The sequence below is a fragment of the Electrophorus electricus genome, chromosome 11, assembly GCF_013358815.1.
Source record: "Electrophorus electricus isolate fEleEle1 chromosome 11, fEleEle1.pri, whole genome shotgun sequence".
In the NCBI taxonomy this organism is placed as follows: domain Eukaryota; kingdom Metazoa; phylum Chordata; class Actinopteri; order Gymnotiformes; family Gymnotidae; genus Electrophorus; species Electrophorus electricus.
The window spans coordinates 4,155,001-4,167,500 of NC_049545.1; the positions used below are offsets into that span (position 1 = coordinate 4,155,001).

Genomic DNA, 12,500 nt, shown 5'->3' on the forward strand with positions numbered 1-12,500 from the left:
TGTTTGAGTCTCAGCTCTACAGGGGGAGCTGAGAGTGTTTGAGTCTCAGCTCTACAGGGTGAGGGAGATGAGATTGTTTGAGTCTCAGCTCTACAGAGGGAGCTGAGACTGTTTGAGTCTCTGCTCTACAGGGTGAGGGAGATGAGATTGTTTGAGTCTCAGCTCTATGGGGGAGCTGAGAGTGTTTGAGTCTCAGCTCTACAGGGGGAGCTGAGAGTGTTTGAGTCTTAGCTCTACATGGTGAGGAAGCTGAAAGTGTTTGAGTCTCAGCTCTACGGGGGGAGCTGAGAGTGTTTGAGTCTCAGCTCTACATGGTGAGGAAGCTGAGAGTGTTTGAGTCTCAGCTCTACAGGGGGAGCTGAGAGTGTTTGAATCTCAGCTCTACATGGTGAGGAAGCTGAGAGTGTTTGAATCTCAGCTCTACATGGTGAGGAAGCTGAGAGTGTTTGGGTCTCAGCTCTACAGGGTGAGGGAGATGAGATTGTTTGGGTCTCAGCTCTACAGGGGGAGTTGAGAGTGTTTGAGTCTCAGCTCTACAGGGGGAGCTGAGAGTGTTTGAGTCTCTGCAGGATTTGCTTATGGTGGAGCTTTTGTGGATCTGCTAACCATAGTCCACTCAACCACATGAATCCTCAGGCTTCTGTGTTTTATTTAGCAATGAAGGTACTGACTATAAAGACATTCTGCTGCACTGCAGAAATAATGAATGATGGAGGAGGTCACCAGGCCACTATAAGAACAAGCAGATGAAGGAGCTCAAGATTTTAGCTGCTCTCTCTGCCTTGGCCTTTGTTCTACTGTCTTCTTCTTCTTCTGCTTCTTCTTCTTCTTTTCTGTGCTTTCTCTTTTCCCCTCTTTACCAATAGCAGCATCAAAGCAAGCCCATCAGTGCAGATTAATTTAGTGCAGTACAGAAGATGAACAACAGAGTATGCTGTCTACTGCCATACTCACCAGATCTTTCTTCAGTTTAAATCTTAAATTTACAACCTACCCAAAATGTTCCATGATAAATGTTAATCACTCTCCGTCTATTGGCCTCTTTGTGTCTATTTCCATCTTTCCTTCTCAACTACTTGACCACCCCCGAATTTCAACTCCTCCACAGATCTACTGAAGATCGTGGTGATGTTGATGGATGGATGTCCTCTGGTGTCCTTGTTTGAAGAGACGTTTGAAGAGAAGAAAAGCTGGTTCATATAGTCAACGTTAGTCCAGTGTCAGCACCTGAGAATGAGCCAGCTCTTACCTACCACTCTACAATCTGGAAGGAGTGCAGACCAGCGAAGTGTCAGCTCTGCTGTGAAGCCACCTCTCCATTAGACACACTACAGCCATGTTTCTGATTATTCATGGCAATGGTATTGTTTATTGTTTAAATAGTCATTTTTATTATTCTGTCATTTGGATTATTATTAATAATAATAATATATGTGGATTATATTATTATACATTATTCTGTTATTGGATTTTAAAACAGCTCTGTAAAACAATTATGAATAACAATACAAATCATTTTATTATAAAATTCAATAAAGCTACTTAATAATAATAAAAAATAATCTATACCACTACTAGTTACTATACCACTATACCATGTATGTATGACAGATTACTCATCAAACAAACCTAAACCATTAGATTTGTTGATTACAAAAAAAAAACTGTATAAATCCAAAGCAAACGCTTTACTAGGAAAAACCTAGTAATCAAATCATCTCATAAATGGATTAAATCATGCAATCAAAACCATAATATGTTACCTAGGTATAGCTCTCATCAATGGTGTTTATGGGTTAGCTAATGTGATTTAAGGACGACAGCTATGAAATGGAAATTAATATCCATAGCACCTAACGTGCTAATTCACTAATAAATGCATGGCCATAGAAACCTTAGAATAAGAATACATTTCTGCTGAATACACAGAAGGGAAAGCGATGCTGTCCGGCTGAAGTACTTTACGCAGCTACTTAAAACTTGAATTCTGTCTGAGTACACAGTGCAAGTGCGTATGGCTGGTTTGTAACTTTATAAGCACCTAAAGGCGTCATTGTTTATGCCATCAGATCTTAATGGATCTGATAATCGATAATCGTGGATAATCGTCCTTCTAACGATTCACATAACGAATATTTGTGTCATGCTTCCTAAGGACCTCCCACGTTCTCCCAGAGCCACGCCCACACCTACACACCCGGAGATCCAATCTCACTCACCTGAATACTAACCAACCTCACCTGTTCCTCATTGCCCCCTTCCCTTTAGACTTCCTATTTATTCAACCTATTTATTATACAATCTATTTAATTACTATTTATTCTGTCTCTATTGCTGCTATTATGTTCCTTACTGAGCTGGTGTTCTGTTTTTTTTTGCTTTGCTGTTTGCCAAACTCTGCCTGTTTTCTAGAACCTGGCTCTCACCTGAACCTTGGATACTTCGCCGAAACTTTGGACTGGACTGACCGCGAAACAGAAAATGCCCTCTACACAGATTAAAGAAACCCGACTCTGAACTTGGCTCACAGATACTTAGTAGCCTGCTTGGTGGAAAGAACAAAACCTCCAGCAATTGGAATCTATCTGTCTCGAATGCTTACTTCCATGACACTTTGCTGTTTCTTCAAAGCCAATTTTACTTAGACAGTACTGCGGAATTGCAGATTACTGGGGAAAACTAGTCTAGTAGCCTCTGACACAAGATGCATTTTCAACCAATTACAGACCTTTCATATCAAGGCATGCAGTTTTGTCAAATATTTACTTCAGCGTTTGCTTTTGTTTTGGTTATTTATCCCAATCATGAGGCAATGTAGCTGCAGAATCTAAAAAGGCACGTCTGCATAGGAGCAAAGGTTGACCAAAGACCATGAACTATATAGACTGTCAGAGTCTATAAGAGGCTATTAGGGAGAAGCCCTTCTCATGCTCTCTGTCCCACATGTAGGTGGAGATTTAACATCGGCCCAACAGCTTCTATGTGAAATCACAGAGCCACACATGGTGTACTTAACCAAAGATAGTTGGCTAAATAAGTCACAAAGGAGAAACTGTGAATGTGTCCTTCACGTTGAAGGGAGTCAGAGTACATTTTCAAAGCGAAACGGTTTTCTCTCACATTCAAACATGTAACACCTGTTCCCAGGAAAGGAAGTTGCTCCCTCTAACAAGAGACAGAGACTCTTGGAAAAACAAGCAGGGTTCCTGGACGTGGCTTTGGCCTGGTTGTACCTACTCTGTAGCACATACTAACAATCATCAGTGATATTTGCATTATGAAGTTGGCGGTGCAAGAGTTTATCCGTGCAGTGCAGTGGTAATAATCAGAACATGCTGTACATTCGTGATACTCCGCGTACTATCATGTGATCTGACCGTGGACATTCTATGGAAAAGCAACAACCCCAGAACAAAGCCTTCCCTTAAGCCTGGCTGGAAGAAACAATAAAAGGTTGAACTAGTGGACATTGGTGAAGCACTGGTTTAGGCATCCTGTTCACAGTGAACCTGTACTGCTACAGAGACTATTATGAGATACTCTTCTGTAAGTGACGTAAATCAGTCAAGCGTTCAGTGGTCATGTTCTGTGTCCTGTACTCTACAGATTAGCTTAGCCTGATCCCAAAGCAACAGGCAAATATGGGGCATTGTTTTATTGTAGGAAACAACAGCTTTATCCAACTAATTTTGGGGTTTTCTTAAAAGGCAAAGAAAGAGTTTTCTTAAATGGCTAAAATGGAGAGAGAGAGAGAGAGAGAGAGAGAGAGAGAGAGAGAGAGAGAGAAAGGTAATTCTGAGATTTCAAATTTCCTGACCCTTTCAAATTAATCTATTAAATTGATTGACATCCTTGTACAAGATTCCCCCACTCTGAATGAATAAAAACATGTAACAAGAGAGAAAGAGAGAGTACAATACCCAAGCGTCACCATGAGTACACTAGAAACCAATTTAATCAGTGTCTGTCAAAGCACTCTTTTGCTTGCATTACACATTTTTTGTTCATGTCTCTTATTTGTTGTGACACATTGTAATTAACCATGCAGAAAATCAACTCCATCAGAAACTGCTTTGTGTTCTTGGCCTACGCAGGTTTAGGTAGAAATGTAAACAAGAGCATTAATCAGTGACTTGACATTGCTGCAAAAGCAACCACACACACAAACACACAAAAAACAGCCCAAGTGCGTAAAAATTTAGGTAGGGACCCTTCCAAACCTATGTGTGTGTATATATATATATATATATATATATATATATATATATATATATATATATATATATATATATATATATATATATATATATATCCAGGTCATGCAAAATCACAATTAACACCAATAAGAATGCAAACTCTTAATGCTCCCTCTGAAACAGAGCACAAACAATGCGAGTCATGCAGGCTTTGACGTTGCCCAGATTAACACGGTCTGCATCGATTGTTGAGGAACTAAGACAGTTGAGTGTAGCCCCTCCACCTCGTTACCATCCTCCTCCCCCTCCTACTAATTGCTAATCTGTGTTCTGAGCCTGCTTTTATTGTCTTTGATTGTTTGCTTGTTCGATTTGACGCTGCACATTCATTCTGGGTACTATGAAATCTGATTGCCTGACCCCAGTACCCTGTTCCCTGACTGCCTGACCCCAGTACCCTGTTCCCTGATTGCCTGACCCTAGTACCCTGTTCCCTGACTGCCTGACCCCAGTATCCTGTTCCCTGATTGCCTGACCCTAGTACCCTGTTCCCTGATTGCCTGACCCCAGTACCCTGTTCCCTGATTGCCTGACCCCAGTACCCTGTTCCCTGACTGCCTGACCTCAGTACCCTGTTCCCTGACTGCCTGACCCCAGTACCCTGTTCCCTGATTGCCTGACCCCAGTACCCTGTTCCCTGATTGCCTGACCCTAGTACCCTGTTCCCTGATTGCCTGACCCCAGTACCCTGTTCCCTGATTGCCTGACCCCAGTACCCTGTTCCCTGATTGCCTGACCCCAGTACCCTGTTCCCTGACTGCCTGACCCCAGTACCCTGTTCCCTGACTGCCTGACCCCAGTACCCTGTTCCCTGATTGCCTGACCCTAGTACCCTGTTCCCTGATTGCCTGACCCTAGTACCCTGTTCCCTGACTGCCTGACCCCAGTACCCTGTTCCCTGATTGCCTGACCCCAGTACCCTGTTCCCTGACTGCCTGACCCCAGTACCCTGTTCCCTGATTGCCTGACCCCAGTACCCTGTTCCCTGATTGCCTGACCCCAGTACCCTGTTCCCTGACTGCCTGACCCCAGTACCCTGTTCCCTGACTGCCTGACCCCAGTACCCTGTTCCCTGACTGCCTGACCCTAGTACCCTGTTCCCAGATTGACTCTTCCCTACCCTACTCCTTGATTGCCTGCTCTATGCAATATAATTTTATGCAATATATGTAATATTCTAAGTAATATAATTTCTCTATTAGCATTACAACACAGTCTGACATGTCTGACGTGTATGTTTGGTAATTGAAGGTGAGTATAAATAAAGATGGAAGCAAAGTGATTTACTGATGGAATACCCTTTTACTGACAGCATCTTGATATTTTGAAGGGACATAGAAGCCATGCATTTATTTACATTCAGCTGGCACTTTTATCCAGACCAACTTTCAATCACAACTTGAGCACTTAGGGTCTTGCTCAGGGGCCCAACAGTGGCCAGTACCTTAACCACTGAGCTATAAGCCTAAATGTATATTACTCAAAGAAAGAAAGAAAAAGAGAAAAAAGAAAGAAAAGCAAAACAAGCAGATAGCAATTAGCAGTCTAGCAGCTCAAAAGCTCTACCCAAACAGGTAAGCGCGGAGCAGGGTTAATACCACAATGATCAACTGAGCACACAGCCAGAAAGTAATTTTCACTGCATGCCTTCGGACTCTGATCATATGTTGCAACAAGGTATTACACACAGCTGGAGTTTAAGATGAGACCATTGTGCATTACAGGATAAGACTCCTCCTTGGTACTTCTGGAGGACAAACGGTGGCATCCTGCAATTCTTCTAAGACCTGCTGAAAAGATCCTCTCTAATTTCAGCTTAGTGTGACTCCCACACAGATAAATGAGGGTCACGTCATGCAGATATATGGAACAGCTTCAGTGCAGGAAGATAAACCCTCCAGCTGCACAGTGACTATCTTTACTCTGTTAAGTGGCTAATCAGGACTTCAACAGTTCCGGATCCTCCTACTCAAACAGGGCTGACTGAATTGAGGCATGTATGTGTGTGCGTTTGCACTGATGTATACATGTGTGTATCTATGATGTGTGTATGTGTATGTAGTGTACAGGAGCATGAGAAAACTTCATTCCCTATTAGGGAGCCTCGTATTTGATTGAACTCATGAGGGACAAGGGATTGTATCTTGATCAGTTTTGCAGGGAACACCAATCCTCTCTTTCTGATGTCTTCAGCAGATTTCTGATTCACAACTTCCATGCTTGATTTAACGCTGGTTTAGAGGTGAGGGTTGGCTATCTGTAATCACACACAACAATATGATTTATGGCATGCTAGCACACTGGAGCGCTGTAATACTCAGCCTTGGACAACCAGTACAATGTGCCACATAAAAGAAATATGTGGTGTTCATTGTTTAGGTTTCATGTTTGTCTGATCGCAGGTTTCAGCTGGAGTCAAACACATGTGCAGTGGTATCTGCTAAAGCACTCGAACAGCACTCAAAGAGCACTCTAACAACACTCGAACAGCACTCGAAGAGCACTCGAACAGCACTCAAAGAGCACTCTAACAACACTCGAACAGCACTCGAAGAGCACTCTAATAACACTCGAACAGCACGTGTGCAGTGGTCTCAGTTAAAACATTCTAACAGCACCGAAAACGAGAGTGCAACTGGTGAAAGACCCAGACCTGAACGCTTCATTCTTAATTAATGGATGACTGGACGGAAAATGGAAGAAAATATTCTCAGAGAAGGAGAGACAGAGGAGCATGAGAGAAAACGTACTGGCCAAGTAGCTACACACACTGCCCCTCAAAGTAGCTACACACACACTACCCCTCAAAGTAGCCACACACTACCCCTCAGAGTAGCCATACACACTACACCTCAAAGTAGCTACACACACTACCCCTCAGAGTAGCCATACACACTACACCTCAAAGTAGCTACACACACTACCCCTCAGAGTAGCTACACACACTACACCTCAAAGTAACCACACACTACCCCCAAAGTAGCCACACACTACACCTTGAAGTAGCCACACACACTACCCCTCAAAGTAGCCACACACACTACACCTTGAAGTAGCCACACACACTACCCCTTGAAGTAGCCACACACACTACCCTTCAAAGTAGCCTTCTTGAACCACACGCTTGGATTTACCAGAAGCCCCTGGCATGCTTTCATACATTAGACATCATAACTCAAAAGTTCACCTGTCCGTGGGCAGAAGACCTGAGGCGAGTGCTCACATTTTTGCTGCTATTCATGTGTGTCTTTATAGTCTGGGTAGTGGCTGAAATGGGTCTGTTTCTGTAGCTTTGAGCTCTAAGCTTCTGCCATTTCATATGGTTCCAGGTCCTGTTGGATCATGTATGTGAGCACTAACAGGCTTTCTAAGCATGCAGCCATATTTAAATGTATTTGCTATAGATACAATAGCATGCGCTTGCATTAGTGTTTCTAGTTATACAACACTGTCTCAGGTTACCAAGCATTCTTTTTAATGACTCTGAATTACATTTTTACTGTAAGATTTTATCTGGATCGCGTCTTTGTCTTGCTTCTGTGTTCATTTTCTCCGCGCATTATTTGTCTCACCTGTCTCTTGTTTAATGCTCATTAGGCCATGTGTTTAAGCCCGGCGTTAGTTAAGTCTTGTTAAATCTCAGCCTCTGTGTTATTCCTAGCTGTTCCTATTCCATGCCTTGTGTTTTCTCTGCCTGTTTGTAATCCCTAGTGGTTAGTGTTAGTTCGTATTATTACTTGTACTTTTGTTATAGCCTGCATCCCCTTTCTTGTCTTTGTGTTCTTTCGTTTGTTTGCTATGTATTCCCGGACTCGCCATGTTGGCTCACTGACCCTGGACTGCTCTAACGACTCTGACTGTGGATTTGCCTTAATAAATCTCACGTCCGCATCGTGATCGCTCCACATTACAATTACACACTGCTGATATTCTTTAGCAACTGTATATGAGAACTCTAAACAGACCTCAGCAGAGACAAACTCTAAAAAGAAGGCACTGCATTACTGGGCCTGGGCTTCCCAGGAGTACTAACACCAGGCCATCTCTGAAAATGGAACGGGAGAATGACTAGGGGGTCGTTTTGTAAACAGAGCCCTTATTCACGCTGAACCGTTGGCTAACCTAAGGAGAACACCTTACCATTAGTTTCCACAAGTCTGGATGAAGAAACAGAGCTCAGCAGTGTAAATAAAAGAATATTGCTCACCATATATTTCCATCACTATACATAGCACACCTCTCTATCTATTTGGTCCCTAAATTTAGCAAAAACGGCAGGAGTGTGATGGTGCCTCTATGCCAGTAGCCTCCATCTGGAGGTGGTGACGTCCACGTAGCTTCTTGTTTATGTGTTGTTCATGTTGTCCACATTTCATAAGGAATGCAGAAAAACTGATAATTTCATAAAGGATGTGGAAATTTAAATATATATATATATATATATATATATATATATATATATATATATATATATATATATATAGATATATATATATAGATAGATAGATAGATAAAGAATGCAAATTAAATTATAATGAAATTATGAAATTATAATTGTCTTTTCTCTTTGAAATTTTCACATCAAATAATTCCTTTCATTCAGGTTTCTGTAGATACTGTTGTGTCTGTTTTTAACATTAATTTATCCCCTTATGGCTTGTCAGAAGTTCATCTCCTAAAAACACTACACAAATTACACAAATGTGAGTCACAGCACTATCAACAATAACATTTAGTGTTACTGTGGCAATTTACAGACATACACTGCAAACAGCTGCAATTATTACTGGATTATTTTTTTTGGTCTCAAAGAACTGCAAAAGATGAGCCAAGCTGCAATAATGTAGAAGACTCTGAGATGTTTATCTGTGTGTGTGTGTGTGTGTGTGTGTGTGTGTGTGTGTGTGTGTGTGTGTGTGTGTGTGTCAGAGTGGCTTTGTGTGTGTTTGGATCTTTGCCTATTTGTATTTACATCATTTATTATCTGGGTGTTTGTGTGTGTGTGTGTGTGTGTGTGTGTGTGTGTGTGTGTGTGTGTGTCACTCACAGGCTACAAAAGGGTTCCATTTGAGCCTTTCTTCAAACTACCTCATCATCCTCTCTACACACGCACCGCAGGTCCCCCCGGCTGTGATTGGCTGGCTGAAGATGAGCATGTCGTGCTGGGGATTGCCAGGCAGGTCTGGCTCTGGCACAGTGAATGTCAATTTCCACAGTTTGTGAGCAGCACTGTGGGTGACAGCCTGCTGAGCTGGAGGCCCCTGCTGGGCACGGCAGGTAACCAACACGCGCTCTCTGGCTTACCTTCTCTTTCACTGGCTCTCCCCCCATCTCTTAGAAGCACAGAACCAAGGTATACAGTGTGACAGGTATTAAACGTAGCACAGGCTCCCACTTTACTTAAAGTCAGGTCAACAGGGCAGACAATAAAAGCAGAGCTTACCTGCTGAAGAGGATGAAGAAGAACAGAGTGAACCAGGAGGAGATCACTGCCATGGTTACGGGAGGAGAGCAGGTGTCTGCTGGAGTCTATCTAGAAGAAAAACCAAAGATGAATGTGACTTCCCTCATGAGCCATGCTCGTCAGGTCAGGAATATCCATCCATGCGCAGTAGAGAACTACAACTGTCCAAAAGGCCATAAGTCCCATCATTCAGTTATTAATCTGATGGCATACATCTTCTGGCTGACTGGTTACTATGAATTGTTCTGTAACTAGATTAGTTTGATTTGTGTTAGATCTGGTGAGAGCCCTGTAGGAAGACAGATCTAAAGGCAGACCCGGGCTGGCCAACGGTTTAGACCATGCAGTGTGTAAGTCATGATCTCCCTGGAGAGGGCAAGTGGTTGCACGTAAAACTGTAATTGGCAGGTTCTACAGCAAATGTAAATTATGCATATGGCAGAGCTGTACAACGTTTTGTGGAATTTCTTTCAAATGGTGAAACATCCAGTTTAAATGGGAAAAAAGACTTTTCTCCCCTCTGAGATCCACTGCCTTCTGTGCATTCATTTCTTTGGTTAAAGCAGTAACTTCCATTCCATATGGTGCTGCGCACTTTGGACAAACTAATCCTTAATCCAGGAGAGTGCTTAATCCACTGCAATCTGCTTTTGCTGTTGACAAGCCAGGAAAACAAATTGTTCAATCTGAATGTGCAAAGTTTAAAAAAAAGATTTTTGCAGAGGAATTGAATAGAACAGAACAAAATCTTTATAAGGCTTTGTTGTTTATTTGTTTGGTATGTGGTTCCCAGTAAATACATTCTATATCATGCAAATAGGTCAGAGCATGCAAAACCAAAATATTTATGTAAGATGCGGGCTGTGAAAAGCAGCCTTCGGTCATTCAGAGATTTTGAACATAACTAGTGAAGCCTCGGTACCAAACAAGAATGCACGTTCCACCTGAGCCTGGCCTCAATTTAAAATCCATTTACAGCTTCATGAACGACATCAGTGCATTGGAATGGAGTCTGGAAAGCAAAATCCATAACTGTGCATTCTTTTTAATCTTTAAATAAGTAACTAGACAACAGCAGATTCAAATAGACCTAGTTTAGAAATAAAAGTGTGCTCAAATAACAAATGCACACTGATTCAAATACCGAAAATAACTATATGCAGTGCAATCAGTTAGTGATTTCTGTCTGTCATAATAACTTTCTTATACAAGTTCTTGGACTTTGGAAGCAGAGCGATAATTAAATAATTCCTCCTAGTCCTGTTGGTCTCCGTGAAATAGCTAGACTGTATCATGACCCAAAGCCAGCCTCGTTAACTGGACCAACATGTACCCACCAACACACTTTTTGAAGTTAGTCTTTAAATGTCTTAGCTAATGACATAAAAGTTTTTTATGTCTGTTTTTTCTAGCTATGGGAACTTTCCATCTTTGACCTGAGGGCTGGGTAATGAGGTTGAGTGGAGTCATTATAAATCTGTCTTGCTTTATTCTCTGTAAATTGAAAATGTATATCCAAAAGTTCAGGTTGTTTCTCTCCCATGATTTTACTTGCTTGATTTACAATCTGTGACAGTTTATTTTTCTGTTTGACTGAGAGGTTTTTACACCACGACACGACATTCATTCAGATATTGTATCCACCTAAAGAAACACGGCCATGGTGACGTTCCCCTCTACCCGGTCCCAGTCACTGTGCCCTTGGACACCTTGGACTCAGTGCCTGTCTGCTATCCCCGCGGCATGGCTAGTCAGGTGGTTAGGAGCATGCATGCCCCAGCAGGCTGGACCTCAGAATCTACTTGATCGCTGGGTGTTTTAAATCAGTCTGACTAGAACAAGAAGGGAAAGAGAATCAAGTCTGAATTTCATGTATGCAAACACTCACACGCACACACATGTACACACACACACACACACACACACTGACTGCCTAACATCTATGTAGGAAAGGAAATGTCACATGTCCATTGACGATTATGGCTATGAACAGTAGTAATGAACTTCATAAGGATCACTGTACATTAGGAATGTCAAATAGGGTTTATGGATAAGGATGGATTCAAATGTACATCGCTATATTAGACATGCCAACACTCATTTTACAGACACATACCTCGGTGCCAGTATGTGAGCGCTGATCATACATATTAAAACCAGCAAAGTTAAATGGACATGAATTTACTCAGAGCTCTTATGACCCCACAGTGGAACTTGCAGGCTCATACCATATGTGTCCTGGAGCAGTTAAATAGTGTCAGTGCATCTCTAGTAACAGGAATAGCGCATCGCATGTCTGCATGGCAGACAGTCCAGCCCAGAGCAATGTGCTCCACAACTCTCTTGTTCTGGGAAAAGTGCCTGTCAACCTGCTTGGCCATACGTGTGGGGGTAGATGGCGCACTCTTGAGCAGAAACACTGTAAACAGAGTTTGCTTAATGGTGGTGTACCATGGGTGAGGATCGCTCTGCTTTATCTGATATGCTGAGAGGGCTAGAAGACTAAAATGTAGGACTGTTGAGAGGAAAAAAATGTGAGAAATAGCATCTGGTGGGAAACAATACTGCATGCCCCAGGTTCTGCGCTGCACGTACTCTGTCTTTAGCACCGATAATGATGATGAGGTTCGTCAAGACAGCAATGCTTAATGACAGTTAAGATGAGACTAAGGCACCCACAATTATAGCAATGACATCACTGCACACATGGTTCAAGACACTGAGAACTTATTAGGATTCGCCACTCAGATCAGAGGCCATATGATCCATGTGCTTTACGC

The 12,500-nt window shown here is 42.3% G+C and overlaps 1 protein-coding gene across 2 annotated transcripts in view; it reads right to left on the minus strand.

Moving 5' to 3' along the window:
* Window positions 1-12,500, minus strand: part of LOC113584805 (gamma-aminobutyric acid receptor subunit pi) — a 30,643-nt gene that overhangs the window by 15,259 nt on the left and 2,884 nt on the right. Inside the window, exon 2 of one of the 2 annotated variants that reach the window (XM_035531249.1) lies at window positions 9,700-9,785. In XM_035531249.1, the coding sequence (XP_035387142.1) occupies window positions 9,700-9,752 (53 nt within the window). In that variant the 5' untranslated portion in view covers window positions 9,753-9,785. Of the gene's footprint in view, window positions 1-9,699; window positions 9,790-12,500 lie in introns of both variants that reach the window. The other variant, XM_027021972.2, reaches the window with a different exon arrangement.